Source organism: Agelaius phoeniceus, chromosome 6 (assembly GCF_051311805.1).
Source record: "Agelaius phoeniceus isolate bAgePho1 chromosome 6, bAgePho1.hap1, whole genome shotgun sequence".
Taxonomy (NCBI): Eukaryota; Metazoa; Chordata; class Aves; order Passeriformes; family Icteridae; genus Agelaius; species Agelaius phoeniceus.
The window spans coordinates 10210351-10227029 of NC_135270.1; the positions used below are offsets into that span (position 1 = coordinate 10210351).

The 16679-nt window shown below is 55.9% G+C and overlaps 2 protein-coding genes across 4 annotated transcripts; one reads left to right on the forward strand and one right to left on the reverse strand.

Moving 5' to 3' along the window:
- Positions 1-138: 138 nt before the first annotated feature.
- Positions 139-12001, reverse strand: DDB1 (damage specific DNA binding protein 1). Its single transcript, XM_054634774.2, has 27 exons — positions 11812-12001; positions 11019-11167; positions 10801-10917; positions 9717-9938; positions 8415-8529; positions 8219-8316; positions 7367-7525; positions 6921-7004; positions 6653-6769; positions 6222-6324; positions 6050-6125; positions 5862-5970; positions 5468-5646; positions 5224-5387; positions 5036-5143; positions 4616-4823; positions 4422-4517; positions 4154-4265; positions 3603-3726; positions 3201-3365; positions 2774-2868; positions 2480-2650; positions 1899-2008; positions 1571-1740; positions 1358-1460; positions 1012-1135; positions 139-719 (listed from the first exon to the last, which is right to left on the reverse strand). Exons 1-27 carry the CDS (start codon positions 11870-11872, stop codon positions 636-638), a joined length of 3423 nt encoding a protein of 1140 aa, XP_054490749.1. The 5' UTR covers positions 11873-12001; the 3' UTR covers positions 139-635.
- Positions 12002-16366, forward strand: TKFC (triokinase and FMN cyclase). Of its 3 annotated transcripts, none has more exons than XM_054634521.2 (18): positions 12002-12143; positions 12786-12832; positions 12918-13107; positions 13182-13292; positions 13376-13557; positions 13628-13706; positions 13805-13894; positions 14007-14041; positions 14138-14222; positions 14297-14386; positions 14470-14586; positions 14757-14876; positions 14951-15088; positions 15345-15451; positions 15543-15646; positions 15726-15759; positions 15866-15955; positions 16036-16366. In XM_054634521.2, exons 2-18 carry the CDS (start codon positions 12827-12829, stop codon positions 16201-16203), a joined length of 1746 nt encoding a protein of 581 aa, XP_054490496.2. In that variant the 5' UTR covers positions 12002-12143; positions 12786-12826; the 3' UTR covers positions 16204-16366. The 3 variants fall into 3 exon arrangements, with proteins under 3 accessions (XP_054490496.2, XP_077035787.1, XP_077035788.1); XM_077179672.1 differs by having other exon boundaries at positions 12007-12143; positions 12790-12832; XM_077179673.1 differs by having other exon boundaries at positions 12050-12143; positions 12763-12832.
- Positions 16367-16679: the final 313 nt, after the last annotated feature.

Here is a 16679-nt window from a genome sequence, read left to right on the forward strand (position 1 = left end):
ACAGTGCTACTGGCAACCAGACAAGGAACTAAAATTTCCTACAAATCCAAGAAAAGCCAGAAAAATACACCTGGAAAACAGGTGTTCCCAAGATCCCAGAGCCGAGGACACGGATACCATCATTCCTCAGGACAGATCTTTCCTCTTGGACTACTTTATTTGGTAAAACTCCGAAATCAGCAACAGCTTAAACTTCCCAGAACTTCCCTCCCTGAGCAAGGCATGGATCCTATGGAGAGTTATCCTGCTCGGCTCCAGCCTCGGTTGCTCCTCCAGCTTTGATTCCTCTTCCAAAACACCACAAGGAATCCAAAAAAAAAACAGGATCAAAAGCGAAACCAAAAGCCAAAAAAAGTAATAAAATATCTAAGGACATCAGGGAAAAGGGAATCGAGGCGAGGGCATCAGATCCCAGTGGATCACCCAAGGAAAGGGACAGTTCTGGGTCCAGCCAATTCTGCAGAATCCATAAATCCCAGCAGGAGATGACTGACACCTCCCCAAATTCCTAACAAGCTGCGTCCCCTGCGAGATTCCGTCCCCCTCTGGCCGCTGCTGCCAGTGTTGGGCACAGCTGGGGAAGGATTCCCTTGCTCCATGTGGAGGGCAGGGGTAGGGAACAATCTCGAGTCCTGCTAATGGATCCGGGTCAGCTCCTCTACGATCTTGATCAGGTCATCCACGGTGGCTTCCCTCTTCATCCCGCTTCCATCATCAATCTGCACAGGGAGGAAAAGGCATTGGAGACATTGGCAGGTGCCAAAAAACATTCCCAGATCATTCAGGAAGGTGTGGATTTAGCACTTCCCAGAGAGACTGTGGCTTCCAGGGCTTCCCCTGGAAGTGTCCCAGGCCAGGTTGGACAAGGCTTGGAGCAACATGGTCCAGTGGAGGTGTCTTTAAGTTCCTTCCAACCCAAACCATTCCATAACTCTACAATTCCATGACTTACTGAGCCTCGATTCCTGAGCAAGATCCTTGAAGGATCCAAGGCCACATTCCTAAGCTCACCTGCAGGTTTGCCACCACTTCCTGCATCTTGGGCCTGCTGATGTCCAGGAAACTCTCAATCAAGTCTCCATCGATGAATCCTGTGGCTGGCTCCGTCTTCCGTTCAGTGTGGAACGATCTCCAGGTGCCACTGTCAAGGAGCCAAATCCACAGGGAATAACACCAGCCCTGGACATGGTTAATGGTGGGATGGCAGTGCTGGGTTAATGGCTGGACTCTGTGGTCTCACAGAGATTTCCCATCTTTAATTCCATGATTGCTCAGGGCAATGGCAAACCCACTCCCACCCTCTCCAGCTGGTAAACTCCACCCAGCACAAGCTCCTGGCTGGAATGCTAAAGGATATAAGGAATGCTCAATCTTCCCCACGCTCTTGATGACTTTGTTGAGCCTGTTCTGCATGTCCAGGAGCAGGTTGTACCAGCTTTCCGACAGGGATGTCACCAGGCCTGCACGGGAATAATGGTCATGGCAATGTGGCAGGGGGTGGAGCTGGATGAGCTTCCCAACCCAAACCATTCCAGGACTCTGCAGGGAATCCTCAGCCCTTGCTCCTTACCGATCATTCCATTGACAGTGCCAAAGAGCACGGATCCCTGGGTGGGTGTGGAAGTCTCTCCCAAGTTCTGCATGACCAGGGATCCGTGGCAGAAGACATTGACGAACTCTCCCAGGTGGGATAATCCCACTTCCTGCAGGTGCTGCCGCTCCTCGTCCGTCGTGGCCGCGCTGGAATCCCAAACACTGCTCAGTCCCGGATGGGGGCACTCTAAAACTTTCCCTTGCTCCCAAAAGCTGGGAATACTCCTCCAGTTTTCCTGAAGATCCCATAATCCATCCCTCCCAGCATGTGCTGTCACATCACATCCCCATCCCATCCAGTTTACCTGTCCTTCTGGCACACGAACAGATTGAAAGCATTCTCCGCTCCCAAGAAATTATCATCATCCAGGATCTCCACGGCACTCATCCAGTTTGGATTGAAATCCCGGGCAATCTGGAAGGGGCCAAGAAGGGACACACTGTGTCCAGGTGGCCTGGCCTGGGATCCTGCATCCTCATCCTACCCAACACCAATATTCAGGAGCAAGGCAGGATCCAGCATGTCCCTCTCTGCTCCAGGAAGCAGCAGAGCAGGAAAGGCACTCCTGGAGATGGTCCTAGTCCAAGTGGCACTTGGATAACATCCTGAGAAAGCGTGGAGCAGCCTATGCCAAAGCCACTCCAGCAATTTAAACCCCCATTCCAAGTGGACACCAGGCATCCCAGATGGCACCTCCCACCCACCAGGCACCAGCTGCTCTTCCCACAGCCAGTTCCCTGGAAACTGAGGGATCCATCCCTCCAGGAACCACAGGGATCCATGTCAAACCTTATCCAGTCAAGCCAAACTCCTCCTTTTATCCCCTCCAACACCATTCCCTGTGCCCAGAGCTGTCAGAATTGATTCCTGGCACCGCTTCCTTACCTCCTCGAAATTCCCTTCCATGGGTTTGTAGGCCAGGAGCAGCACGGAGCGCATGAGGTCTCCCACCAGGATGAAATCCCCCTTGGTTTTCAGGTACAGGGCCATGATGTTGTTGTAGTGGTTGCACTCCGTGCGCAATTCCTTCTCTGCTGTCCACTCGTACAGGCGGACCTGTGGGATGGGACACGGATAGGGATTCTCCAAATGGGAGCTGGGATATGCTCCTCAACAGACACCTGGCTGACATCCAGATTCACAAGCATGCTCCCAAAAAGAAGTCAGGGCCTTGCCTACCGTGCTGTTGATGCTGGCTAACAGCTTCCCGTTGAATTCCACCATGGAATACACAGCTCCCTTGACCTCCTTCTCAGCCAGGCTCTGCAGCTTCCCTGGAATAAAGCCAGGCATTACTTGGGTTGTTTATCCAAAGAGTGGGAAGTCAAGGGGGTTCAGCCCAGCTGGCCTGAATTTTGTTTCCTAAAAAAACTGTCTCTGAGGGGGACAAGTGACATGGAAAGCAAATCCCAGAATCCAGGGCTGGTGAGGGATTCTCAGGCATCTCTCGGAGACAGGGGGAAAGGGAACACAGCACCTCAACAACAGATTCCTTGGAAAAAACTGCCTGCTGCTGTGACACAAGCTCTTGGGGGCTTGAGGAGCTCATCCCTGATCTCCCACCAAAAAAGCTGGATTTTTCCAGGTGAGAACACCTTGATCTTACCATCAGAGTAGTGGAAGACAACAATCCGGCCCTGCTTGGGCTCCGCTTCCTCGGGATACACCATGGCAGTGCCCACAATGAAGTAGGTGTTGGGATCCTTTCCCAGCTTGCAGGAGACCAGGCTGAGGGCATACTCATTTTGCAGGAATTGGTGAGCATGGAGCACTGGGGGAAAATAAAAAGCAGGATAGGTAGGAACAACTGGGATCCCAAAGTCCTTAAACTGAAAGCTTAAGACATATCCGAGAGATTCCCTGCCCTATTCCCCACCACTTTGTGCCCATCAAAAATTGCTCTTCCTTAAATCTTATGGCTGATGCTCCTCCAGGAAAATGCTTTGGCTGAAGCTCCCCATGGCTTCGCCAGGATGGGAAAAGCTGGATTTTGGAATGGGACAGGTACCTTCAAAGGTGTGCTGGTCTATGATGAGCAGGTTGTGCACTTCCACCTCCTCTCCGAAGGATGTCTCGTGCGGAGCTGTGCTGCTGGAAAACAGCTTACTGGTGCTTACACTGCTGGACAAGGCCTGGGAAACAGGAAAATCCATCACATCCTGGTGCTACTTGGGATGTCCACACAGCCTCAGGTAGCCAGTGAGTGGGCAAAGGAATAGGAGAACAGGTGGAGCAGGGAATGAGTAAAGGGACACACTCCCTGCTCCTGGCAGGGCTGATGGTGTTAATCTGAGTTTACAAAGAGCTGGTTTCCAGAGCTGGATCCTTGGGAAAAGGAAAACTGGAGACCACACAGAAGCCTGTATGGGATGTGGAAGGAGCAGCACCCAAAAAAGGGGATCAGGTGGAACAGTGGTTGTGTCACCCCCTCAGAGAGATCCCACCATCCCATGGGAATGGGACCGGACTCATGGCTTTGGAAAGGAGGACCGTCAAGGAAAACCTGGATCAGAAATTCTGATCCCCACAGCATAGGGATGACCCAGTCTGGGATCTCACCTGGGTGCTGGCACTGGGTCTGAGCGCTGTGGTGCCCCCACTGGCATCCTGCACCTCAATCCGGCTGGAGAGCACCCCAAAGCACTGGGATACCTCCTGGTAGCAGATTTTCCTGTGGGACAAACAGAGCCATGTGGGTGGGAGAGCCAGGAAAGGCCATTGCAAGAGCTCTGGAAGCAACAAGAGCTGTCTGTTTGCTCCTGGGATGGCAACATTGCCCCAACTCTTGTCCTGTGCAGCAGAGCACCCTGATCCCAGGAATCCTCACCTGGGCGACTCATAGAGGGGAACAGTGCGGATGTGCAGCTTCTGGATCTCATCGATGGTGCCAATGGTCAGGGTGCTGTTGTTGGCCAAGGCCAAACTTGTGGGAAAAAAAAAAATCATGGAAAACTGGGTGAAACAGCAAGAACCTCCCTCTCCTCCATATCCCTTAGGATCAGGAACTCGTGGCAGGCTCACCTGTCGGGATATCCGTCGGAATTGAGGGGGCACATGTAGTTGACCTCCTTGAGGTTGACGTTGGAGAAGACCAGCTTGTGGTTGCTGCTGTAGATGACGGTGGGGCGGTCGGAGCAGGCGAACACGTTGGTGGTGGACAAGGAGCGGAATGTCCTCAGCACCGTGGGCTGCGTGCCCAGGGTCACCTTCTTCCTGTCACTCAGCAAGCCTGGATTCAAAGGGAAAAGGGACTGGGATATGCCACAACACCTCAGGGAAAAAAGGATTGAGGCTAAGCACACCCCAGATTTAAGAATCCATCTCCTTCCTTCCTTCAGTGTGCTGGAGAAATCCCCCAGCCCGCAGCCAGGCCCTGAGCATGAGGCTGAGAAAGCAAGGAGGATCTTTCCCAAAAAACTGGAAAGGAAGGGAAAAGGTCACCTGTCTCAAGGCTGAGGCCGAAGTAGAAGAGAGCTCCGTCCCCCAGGGCACACAGGAGGTAGTGGCTGCTCTCGAAGGTCGTCATCAGGATGGAGCGAGGGATAATCTCTGTGGGAAGCAGGCAAAGGGATGGATGAGGTCATTCAGGACATGGACAGTGACCACTGCCACCCTTGGGAGGCTCCTACCTCCTCCCAGCATCTCCTTGTGCAGCAGCTCGAAGGACGGGAGCTTCAGGATGCGGGCAGAGATGTCGGTCCAGAGCCCGATGGCACAGAGCGGGGACATCCCGTTGGAGTCTCCCAGGGGGGTGATGTCCAGGCAGGCCACCTCGTGCTCCATCTCTGTGCAGCTGGGAGGAAGAAGAGAGGACAGGTGTCTGCCTGGATCCCAAATCCCAGCATCCCCAGAGCCCTCAGGATGTGGGCTCACCTGATCTGCCGCAGCTCCTGGGGCCGGATTTCCAGGTAGTACAAGGCTCTTCCCACGGCCACCACCACCTGGTTGCTGTTGCAGGAAGCGACGCTGATGTTCTTCCCATTGGGCTCTTTCCACTCACTCACCAGGGATTTGGGCTCCTGGCTGACCAGTCGCACCGAGGCAGACGTGATCTGGGGAGACAGGAAAAATAATGGAAAACAGTGTTTCCAAGGTGGGTGGCACAGCAAGAACCTCCCTCTTTCCATATCCCTTAGAAACATGAGCCCAGGATCCTGTTTGCTGGTCCCATCAGCTCAGGGAAGCACTCCAACCTCTGTCTTGGATATGTCACAATCCACATGGCACCAGGAGAGCCATATCCATGTTTTCCTCATGCTGGATTTACCTGGATCAGCTGCTGATGTGCCACGTTGCCACAGAAGAAGGTCTGCTGGTCATCCACAAATCCTGTGAGCTCTGTCTCTTCCACTTCCTCTCCGTTCAACATCAGAACCCTGAGCAGGGAAGGGAATTCCCATTAATTCCTGCTCCAACATGGGGCTGAGAGCCTGGATCAGCTCACCTCACCTTTACCTGGTCTGGCCAACAAATGACAGCACCAAGGTGTTGTCCGTCTCCCGGTGTGGATCCGACCTCAGTGGCCACAATCCTGCAACAAGGAGGCCATAGTTCCTCACAATTCCACATCTCAACCTCATCTGTGCCCTCCATGTCCCCCCCTCAGGCTGTGGAACACCTCCCACACCTTTAATTCCCGGCAGGTCGATGCTGGCATGCTCATGGATCCCGATGCCGTTCCGGATGATCCGCAGCGATCCCTCTTTGAAGGCCCCGGAGCAGGTGACCAGCTGGAGGAAAAGCAGATGGACTTTACCAGCTGTGGCTGGGAAGCTTTCTCACTCTTCTCTGCGAGGTCCCACTTCTCATGGAAATGGGGAAGCCATTCTCGAATCATGGAATTCTGGAATGCTTTTGGTTGGAAGGACTGAAAGATCCACCAAGGCCAGGCTGGACAGGGCTTAAGAGTAACCTGGTCTACTGGAAGGTGTCCCTGCCCATGGAATGAGAAGATCCTTAAGGTCCCCTCCAACCCAGACCATTCTGGGATCCTATGATTTTATGGACACACTCAGGCAAAAATTCCCAGCAGTGAGGAGGGAAAAGCAGGAATGTTACCTGGCCTTGGCCTTGCCTCTCCAGGTCCACCACGCACATGTCCACGATGGGCCCGAGGTTGGTGAAGGTCTCCATGGCCACCACGTAGGATCCCTGCTCGTTGCTGTCCACATTGAGCTGGGAATAAATACTGGAATCAATTTCCGTCTTTCAAGAAGCAGGAGAGGGAAAGGGTGGGCAAGGAGAAGACAGGAAAATGCATCCACATCTCCAGGTTTTGATGGAAATCCAGTCCTGGGGGAACACACAGCCAGGAGCTGCCACGCACCTTCACGAGCTGGGAATCTCCAAGCCTGGAGCCAACAAACACCACTCCGTTATCCAGGTAGGTCAGGCATTCAGCAATGGATGTCTGGGAAATGGGAAGAGGCAGGTGACCCTCCAGTGGCATGGAAAGGTCCTGGCACACACACACACACCTTCCACCACTAAGCTGTTATCCAACAGAAACACCCTGGGCAAGGTAAGGGGATTTAATCCCTTCATAAATCCCACAGAGTCCAAGCTCCTCCCAGTACAGGTACCAGGAAAAAAAATGGGAAGGAGGTATAAGTTTTAGTGCCCAGAGGGAATTTTCCCAACAGTTCAGGGCTGTGTCAAATGTGAAGTATCAACACCTCCAGCTCCCAGAATTCCCACTAATTCCTGAACAGCGCCTTTCCAGACTTGGGAGAATCCCAGGCAAGTGCCAGGGATGGCCCAGGTGATTCCTACCTCTCCCAGCAGCTCCACACGCAGATCCTTCAAGGTGACAGTGCCGTCCATCTGCTCCTCCTTCTCCAGGAGCAGCATGAAGAGCCTCCCTTCCATGTCTCCCAGCAAATACCGCGATCCGTTGGGATCCACGCGGTTGTGACACACAATGGTGCTTTGCTGCAGGGAAAGAAGGGAATTTCAGGATTCCACTGGAACAGCCCCAAACTGGTCCCCAAAAGTTCTGTGCAGGTGACATGCTCCCAGCTCCAGTATCCCACCCCTTCCAGAGCTCCAGGAGCAGACTGAGACCTTCAGGCACCAATATTCCTGTTTCTTCCCCCAAGATATTTAGCTTGTGCTTATTTCCATCTTAAAAGGACTTTTGGATGGCAATTCCAGCCCTCTTTCAGCTTGGAACAGCACCTCAGCCTTGGCATTGGTGCTTCCTCCTGCTATTAAATGTGGGTAGTGGCCTGTTATTCCCACAAAACCCACAAGTCCAATTGCTGTCCTGAAATCTTTAAGCCTTTTCTCCTCTGAACAAGTCTCCAAGGGGCTCATCCATGTTTTCCACTGCCTGAAATGAAACCAGGCTCTGCCCTGGAACTGTGCCCAGACCATGCACTAATTCCTAATTAATCCCATTCCCTGGGGCCCAAACAAAATTCCAAGAGCTCTACAGAAAGAGGAGGCACACAGGGATCACGGATGTCCCTCAGCGCCCAAAAACAGTGACCAGGAAGCCAAACCTCTGGAAGTCCAAGTAAGTGGCACTGTTAGACCACAGCTGGGACAACAGGGGTTTGAATTCCTGTCTGGAAGGCCTGGGAAAGGAGGGATTTTTTGGGATGCAGTCCTGGATCCCCTCACCTTGATGATGGGAGGAGCAATAGCCAGATATTTATCCCCATTGTGGTAGGTGATGGATTCCTGCCCAATGATAATGGCACCTCCGAAGGGCTCCGGCACTGCGGAACACAAAACAAACATGAGACAACCTGCCTGGAAAAAAGGAGCCATCCAGCCTGGAAAAACATGGGAAGATCTTTTACAAACAAGGCCCAACCTGCAATGACCATGGAGGCTTCGGCCTCCACGTTTTCCTGCTTCCAAGGGCCTTTGTTGAATTCCTTCTCCCGCAGGGACACCTCATATGTCTTCACGTGGCGGCCCTGAGGGTCCTGGGAGAAAAGCAAAAGTGGATGAGATTCCAGAAGTCGGGAGATTCCATCTCACCTCCTGCAAAAACACCCATTCCAGGGAGCTTCTGAGGCTTCTCACCTCCTCATCCTCCTCCACATCCACACGCCACCATTCTCCCGAATTTTTCCATATATAATTACCCCCTGAGGAAATCCCTGAGCTGGAAAAGACTGGGAAGTATTTTTCCATTGTTTTACAATGATATGGGAACTGATATTCTGGAATTTGTGTTCCTCTGACAACCTGGGAAGAAGTGGCATAATAGAGTATCACCCCCTCCTCCAGCTCTTGCAAACGTTCAGGAATTCAGGGGGTTTTATCATATTTCCCTGTAGTTCCCAAAAATTATCCCAGCTGCTGCTGTCCTATTCAGACCAAGCCCTGGAATAATGGGTAATAAATGGAGAAAGAATCAAGGAAACAGCTTGGAAACATTCTCCTCTCCATAGGCAGGGATTGAAACAATCCAGGGGTTTATGAGTCAGAGCTGACATCCTGCTCCTGCTCCAAGGGTTCAAGTTGTTTTGACATGGATTGTGGAATCCTTGAAGTTGGAAAAGCACTTTTCCAACTGTTCCCCCAAACCCCAGGTATGTGGTGACAATGTGGTTTCCTCCCTTCAGGAAGTTTGGGGGCGGATCCAGCAGTGCCCAAACAAGGAATAATGGACACAGTGCTGGCCTGGAATTTAACACAGGAAAGCTAATCCCTTGCTCATTTAGAACAGCAATGGCTCCTAGGATCAAAAAGGCATCCAGAGAAGACCAGGAATGCTCCTCCCATGAGGAGCCAGGTGATGTGAGAGGTTATGAATCCTTTTTACACACCTGGAATCACCTCCCAAGAATAGCAAGCAGGCCACTGCCTTGTTTTTTAAGGAAAGGCTCAAGTCTTGCTCTGGGAAACAACTGGTTGTGGATCTTGCTGGAAAGATCCCTAAACTCCTCCTGGGGGTATAACAAGGAAAATTCCCACCCAAGGCAGAGATGCCCAGGAATCCTGTGGGAAAGCTCTGCTTCCTCCCTCCCAGAGCTGGAAAAAGGCAGTATGGAGGAACATGGACCTGGAGGGGCTGGAATCATCCCTCATTCTGCCTTCCAAAAAGCCTTTGGAAAACCTTGGGAGCCCTTGGCTCCACCTGGGTTATCCGTGGATAAGCAGGCACCTGGTAGACGAAGCAGATGGTGGGAGCTTGGCAGCCGTAAAGGAATTTCACATCGATGACCTGGAGCTCTTCCAGGCGGATGTTGAAGGCCTTTAACTCCTTGTTGTCCCGATCCAGAGGGATGACCTTGAAGAGGCCGTCGTAGAGGCGCAGCCCGATCATCCGGCACTCGGGATCGATGATCCCGATGATCCCGGTCTCCGAGGGCCGCCCGATACGATCCTGAGGGAGAATTCCAGAGAGAGGGGAAAGGGAAAGGGGATTAGTGCCAGGATAATATCCCTGAAAACATGGACAGGGGTTAGCTGCCAGCCCTTAGGTGAGGAATGGCTCCTTGCACACTTCCCAACAGGCTTGAGAATTCCAGCTGGGAAGCCACCAAGCCTAAGGAGGAGATGCCTTTCCAACTGCCTCACCCAGCAGAGCTCCCACACCGTACAGCTTCATCCCAAATTCCCACAAGACTCATTTCCCAGGGAAAATTTGGCCTCATAAGGAGTTTAGGCTTTCATTTTCCTTAAATTTAACTTGTTATTCCACATGGTCTCCCAGGAATATAGTTGAATTCATAGGGAAAGGACTTGGAGCATCCTGGTCTAGTGGAAGATATCCATGGCAAGGGGTGGAATGAGATGATCTCTAAGTCCTGTCCATCCCACACCATTCCAGGATTCCATGTGCCAGTCTAGATGAGATATTGGGAAGAAATCCTTCTCTGTGAGGGTAAGGAGGGCCTGGGATGGATTTCCCAGAGAAATCGTGGCTGTTCCATCCCTGTGGAAGTGTTCCAGGCCAGGCTGGATCGGGCTTGGAGCAACCAGGGATAGCACAAGGTGTCCTTGCCCACAGAAGAGAACTGGATGAGCTTTAAGATCTCTTTTCCAACCCAAACCATCCCAGAATTCCACGAATCCTTCCAGAGACCAAGACTAACTCTGGAAACATCCTGCGACCCATCCCAGATCCAGCAGCTGGCAAGGAACCACCAACAGAGCAGCAGAAATCCAACACCCTGCTGCACCAGGAGGGCAAAACCATTCCTAGGGAAGGGCATTCCCATGCCAGGTGCTGCATCGCCCCTCACCTGCACGTTTCCATGGGCACGGGTGATGATATCAATGCTATCCCCGTTCTGCTTGTATTCCAGGATGCAGGCATTGTACTTGGCCGTCAGGATGAACAGCAAATCCTTGCTCTCCCCCTGCCCAGAAAAACCCACAGTCAGTGCAAATTCCAGGGGTGGAATTCCCATCCCAGCCCGCCCAGGCGGGCACAGCTCCCTCCCTGCTCTGCCACAGCCACCTTGGGGCGGAAGAGCTCCATGACGGCGGTTTTCCCGTACATCCCCACTTCCTTGACGGGCCGGAGCCCCTCGGCCGTCACAACGTAAATCTCCAGCCGGGTGTTTTTGGCAATCAGCAGGTTCAGGTCCTCCGCAGAGGTGAAGTGTCCTGGGAAAAGAGGGAAGGAATCCCAGAGGAGGGATGAGCTGCAGCTCGGGGAGCCAGGCTGCACTTCCACAGCGCCTCCCTGGAGCATCCCAAAATCCCAGCAGCTTCCTTCCACAGTGCTAAATGCTCTCAGCAACTGCTTTCTCTCAGCCTGCACTCCTTGTTTTTCTGCAGAAATGCTCTTCCCACTGTCTTTCCTCAGGAATCCTCATTCCTGGGGTGTCTTCCCACCATGCCCAGCACTCCCAGGACTTTTGGAGCTCCTGTAGCTTCCCCAAATCCCACTCTCTCTCACTCCTATTATGGGTTTCAGGAACGCTTTGATCTTTCCTCTACCCCAAAATTCCCCAGTATCCCCAGACCCTCCGATACCCCAAAACCCTCCTGTAAACTAAAATCCCTGGTACTCCCAAACGCCCCCGTACTCCAAAACCCATCCGTGAACACCAAAACCCTCCCGGTACTCCCAATCCCTTCCCAGTGCCCCAAAACCCCCCCGGAACCCCCAGCGCCCCCCGGCACCTTTATCCCCCCGGCACCTTTATCCCCCCGTGTCCCCCGTACCCCCAGCCCCCGGTACCCCATAACCGCCCTCCCACGCCGCCCCAAACAGGGTGCTCCCGTCACCCCCCTCCCCGCCGTACCGGTGACGCAGCCATTGACGGCCGTCGGCTTCTGCGCCGTCACCACGTAGTTGTAGGACATGTTGGGGGAACCGGGAGGTCCCGGCGGGGCGCGGGGGAAACCGGGGGGAACGGAGAGCGCGGCCTCTCCACCGCCTTCGCCGCCACTTCCGGGAAGTAGGCGCACTGGGCCGCTCTAGCCCGCTGGGAGGACTGGGGAGGAGCAGACGAGAAGAGCCGCTCTAGCCCGCTGGGAGGACCGCGAGGAGCAGTCGAGAGGAGCCGCTCTAGCCCTCTGGGAGGACCACGAGGAGAAGCCGATAAGGGCGGTTGAAGGGCCCCGCAGAGCGCAGGTGTGGAGGGGGATGCGCGGGGGGTCTCCTCCTAAACCCACTGGACCCGCGCTGATCCCACCCTGATCCCACGCCGTATCCCGAAGGGAGGGCCCCGCATGGGAGGGTGCAGCCCCCTCCCTGTAGCTCTGTGCCCCCCGAAACCTGGGGTAGGGGTCCCCGCTGTGAGGGGGGAGCGTGGATCCGTTAAGGGCCTACACTGAGAGGAGATCCCTGAAGGTGGGAGTCCCTCATCACAAAAAAAAGGGGTCGCTGTTTGGGTGGGTGGGGGGGGGGTCCCGGGGTCCCATCCTGATTTCCCGCCTCAAAAGGGCTTCCCTCATTGAGGGGGGAGCCGTCACTGTCCTCTCTCACCCCAAAAAGGCGGCCTGTTTAGAGGCTATCCCGTCCTGGCGCCACATTCCAAAAGGGCGGCCTGGCTGGGTGCCGGGGGAGTGGCCCCGTTCTGGCGCCTCATTCCAAAAGGAGCTCCCTGCCTGGGGAGGTGTCCCTGTTTGGGGACTCCAATGCCAATCCCATTCCCACCAGACACTCCCCATTGTATCACCATCATCACCCCAGACACCATCCCATCCCGCCCCCTTCCCAGCCCCCCCCTCCGGACCGCTGTCCATTTCAGACTGGACCTTGCCCTCTTTGCAGACAGATTCCATCTTTGGCTCCGAGGGGTGCGCTCAGCTTCCATGGAGGTGAGCCCAGAGCAGGGGTGTTGGCATTCCTGTGGGGTTGGCATTCCTCCTTTTCCCATCCCACCGCTCCCCATTTTCCCCACAGATCCCCAAAAAACTGGTGACGACGGTGTCCGGCTGTGCCGATGACGCACTGGCTGGAGTGGTGGCCTGCAATCCCGGGCTCCGGCTGCTCCAGGGACACCGGGTGGTCCTTCGGGATGACCTGCAGTCCATCCGTGGCCGTGTGGCCCTGCTGTCCGGGGGGGGCTCCGGCCACGAGCCCGCCCACGCAGGTGGGACCCCCCCCCCGTCCCACCCGTACCCCCCACCCACAGACACAGTGCCGAGCCCTCTTCCCTCTCCACAGGCTACGTGGGGAAGGGAATGCTGACCGGAGTGGTGGCCGGAACCATGTTCGCATCCCCGTCCGTGGGCAGTGTCCTGGCGGCCATCCGGGCCGTGGCACAGGCTGGAGCAGGTTGGGAACACACCGGGGTGGAACTGTGGGGTTCCTCTCCCAGGTGCTGCATCATTCCCGTTGTCTCCACATCCATCCTGCAGCCGGGATCCTTCTGATTGTGAAGAACTACACCGGGGACCGGCTGAATTTCGGGATGGCCCTGGAGCGGGCGCGGGCCGAGGGGACCGACGTGCGGATGGTGGTGGTGGGCGACGACTGCGCCTTCACCAAGCCAGGGAAAGCCGGGCGCCGCGGGATCTGTGGCACCATCCTCATCCACAAGGTTCTGCTGGGACCCTTCGTGGGGATTTGGGGAATTCTGGGGCGTCACTCACTCGCTCTGCCCGGGACAGGTGGCGGGAGCTCTGGCCGAGGCGGGAGCGAGCTTGGATGAGATCGAGAAGAAGGCGATGGCGGCTGCCAAAGTCATGGGTGCGTTGTGTTGTCCCATGGGAATGCTGTCCTGTGTCCCCCAGCCCCTGAACCCCAAAAATCCCCCCAGTTTTAACAGAGCATTCCCACCTGCACAGGTACCCTGGGGCTCAGCCTGTCTCCCTGCAGCATCCCAGGATCCAAGCCCTCCTTCCATCTGGCTGAGGACGAGATGGAGCTGGGGCTGGGTGAGGAGGGGCCCCTTGGTGTCCCTCTTGGGTCCCTGGAGGGTCCGAGTGTCCCTGCCCCTCCGGGGAGGCGTCACCAGGGCTGGGATGTGACACGGCCCCATCTCCGCAGGGATCCACGGCGAGGCTGGAGTGCGCAGGATGAAGGTGAGGAGGAAATCCTGCTGCTTCCTCCCCATTCCCAGATCCTCCTATTCCCAGACCTTCCCACTCTGCTCTTCCCCTCCTTTGTGGCCCCTCCAGATGCTGCCGGCAGATAAGGCTGTGGAGACGATGCTGAAGCACATGACAGATCCATCCAGTGCTTCCCACCTGTCCCTGACCCCTGGTGAGCTCCCCAGGACCCTCTGTGCTCCTCCAAATCCCCTGGATCCCAGTCTCACCCTGCCCCCCATCCTGCAGGATCCTCTGTGGTGCTCGTGGTGAACAACCTGGGTGGATTGTCCTGCCTGGAGCTGGGAATTGTGGCCGGAGCTGCTGTGCGCTGCCTGGGTGAGTGCAGAAGGGTGCTTGGGATCCCATTCCCTGGCTCTGGCTGCTCTGGAATGACCCTGTCTTGATCCTGGATCCCGCAGAGAACCAAGGGATCCGCATCGCCCGGGCCTTGGTGGGATCCTTCATGACGGCGATGGAAATGGCTGGAGTCTCCCTCACCCTCATGCTGGTGGATGAGGAGCTGCTCAGGTTGATCGGTGAGTTCCCAGTGGGAATGTGGCCTGGGACTGGGGCACGGGGGTTTCCACATGCTGGGTGATGGGACACAAGGTCGGTGGGATGTCTGGGGGTGGAATTCCTGGCTGTTGGATATGCCAGTGAGGATCCAATGGGATCCTGAGCCACCACATGCCTCTGGCTTTTCCAGATGCCAAGACCACGGCCATGGCGTGGCCCAACATTCTTGCGGGACCAGCGACCACCCGGAGGGAGGAGGTGCCAGCACCGACTGAGCCACCCAAGAAGCCAGAGGATGAGACTGGAACTGGTACAGGGCTCCCATCCCTTGTCACATGCATCAGTTTCCCTCGGGAATGTGCAGGATGCATCTCCTCTCCGCAGGGCTCAGCACGGCGCGGGTGCAGCGTGTCCTGCAGCGGGTGTGCAGCACCTTGCTGGATATGAAGGAGAAGCTCAACGAGCTGGATCGGGGAGCAGGTGACGGGGACTGCGGCCACACCCACGCCCAGGCGGCCCAAGGTGGGTGTGGGGAACATTATCCAGGGAACTGTGGGGAGTGCTGCCCCAATGGCACCTCCCAGGAGCGAGGAGTTCCCCGGGACATCCCTTCTTGGGACTGAGGAAACCTGGGTGTCCCCTCCTGTAATTGTATCCTGGAATGTCTCTGCATCCAGGCAGCTTCCCTATGGAACTGAGGGCTGTCCCTGCTTGTCCCCACAAGGCACAGGGGACTGCAGGGTCACCCCCCATCCCGTTATCCCTTCTATTCCCACAGCCATCCAGGATTGGATGCGGTCCCGGCCGCCTCCGGCTGCCCCAGCCCAGCTGTTCTCCGCCCTGGCTGATGTGGTGCTGGCGCAGATGGGAGGCTCCTCCGGAGTGGTGAGTGGGAATGGGAATGGAAATGGGAATGGGGGAACACGCCTGGGAATGGGGCCGTGTTTCCAGGCTGAGATTGATGGTATTCCCAAAGCTCTACGGGCTCTTCCTGACGGCGGCTGGCCAGAGCCTGCGTGGCCGCAGCGATTCCGCAGCGTGGGCTGATGCCATGGACGCCGGGATTGAGGCCATGCAGAGGTCAGTGCCAGGGGCTGTGGAACCCCAGTGCCCCCTGGGAATTCCCAATCCCCCCTGAATTTCCTTGCATCCCACACAGGTATGGAGGAGCTGCACCAGGAGACCGGACAATGGTGAGTGCTGGGAGAGCCCAGGAGCCAGGAAGGCTTCCAGGAAGATGCCAGGGAGTTCCCACCTGGCCTCAGCCCTGGCTTCCAGACTAATTCCCACTCTTTTCAGCTGGATTCGCTGTTTGCAGCTGGACAGACTCTGCATTCCCTGCGCAGTCCCGGTGCTGACCCGCTCCAAGTGCTGGCGGCAGCTGTCCAGGTATGGAGAGCTGGGATAGTGGGACAATTGGATGGGGATCCCTGCCATTGTCCTGGAGAACACCCTGTTTTCCCCGGCAGAGCGCGGAGGCGGCGGCGGAGGCCACCAGGCACATGGAGGCTGGGGCGGGCAGAGCCAGCTACGTGCACTCATCCCGGCTGGAGCAGCCTGATGCTGGGGCTGTGGCTGTGGCAGCAGTGCTGGGAGCGGTGCTGGAGGGGATGCGGGACCCCCTGGGCACTCAGTAATTACAGGGATGTGTATCCCTAAAAATCTGTGTCCCCTTGTGGTGATCAAAACGGTTATCCCAATAAACCCTTGTCCCCTGCCATGTGACAGGGAGGTGTATCCCAACAACCCCCTGTGTTCTTTCAAGGGTGTTTCTCAATAAACCTAAGGACGTGGCCCCCAGTAACCCTCTGTGTCCCCCATGCGAGCCTGGAGGGGTGGGATGGTGGAATTTGGGGGTGTGGGGGTGCCCCCCGTTGCTCCAGGCTCAGAAGGGAGATGGGAACAGGGATCCTGTGACTGGGGGAGGAAGGAAACCCAGGGTGTGGAGGGGAAGCCACAGAGCTCACATGGCTCTGGGCACGGGGTCTGGGGGCAAGTCTGAGAAAGAGGCAGAGGAGAAGTGGGGACAGGGCAGAGCATGATCCTAAATCCCGTGGGGTGACCATGGGGAGCTGTCCCATGTCTCCAGGGAGGCAGGGAGGACAAGCCCTTG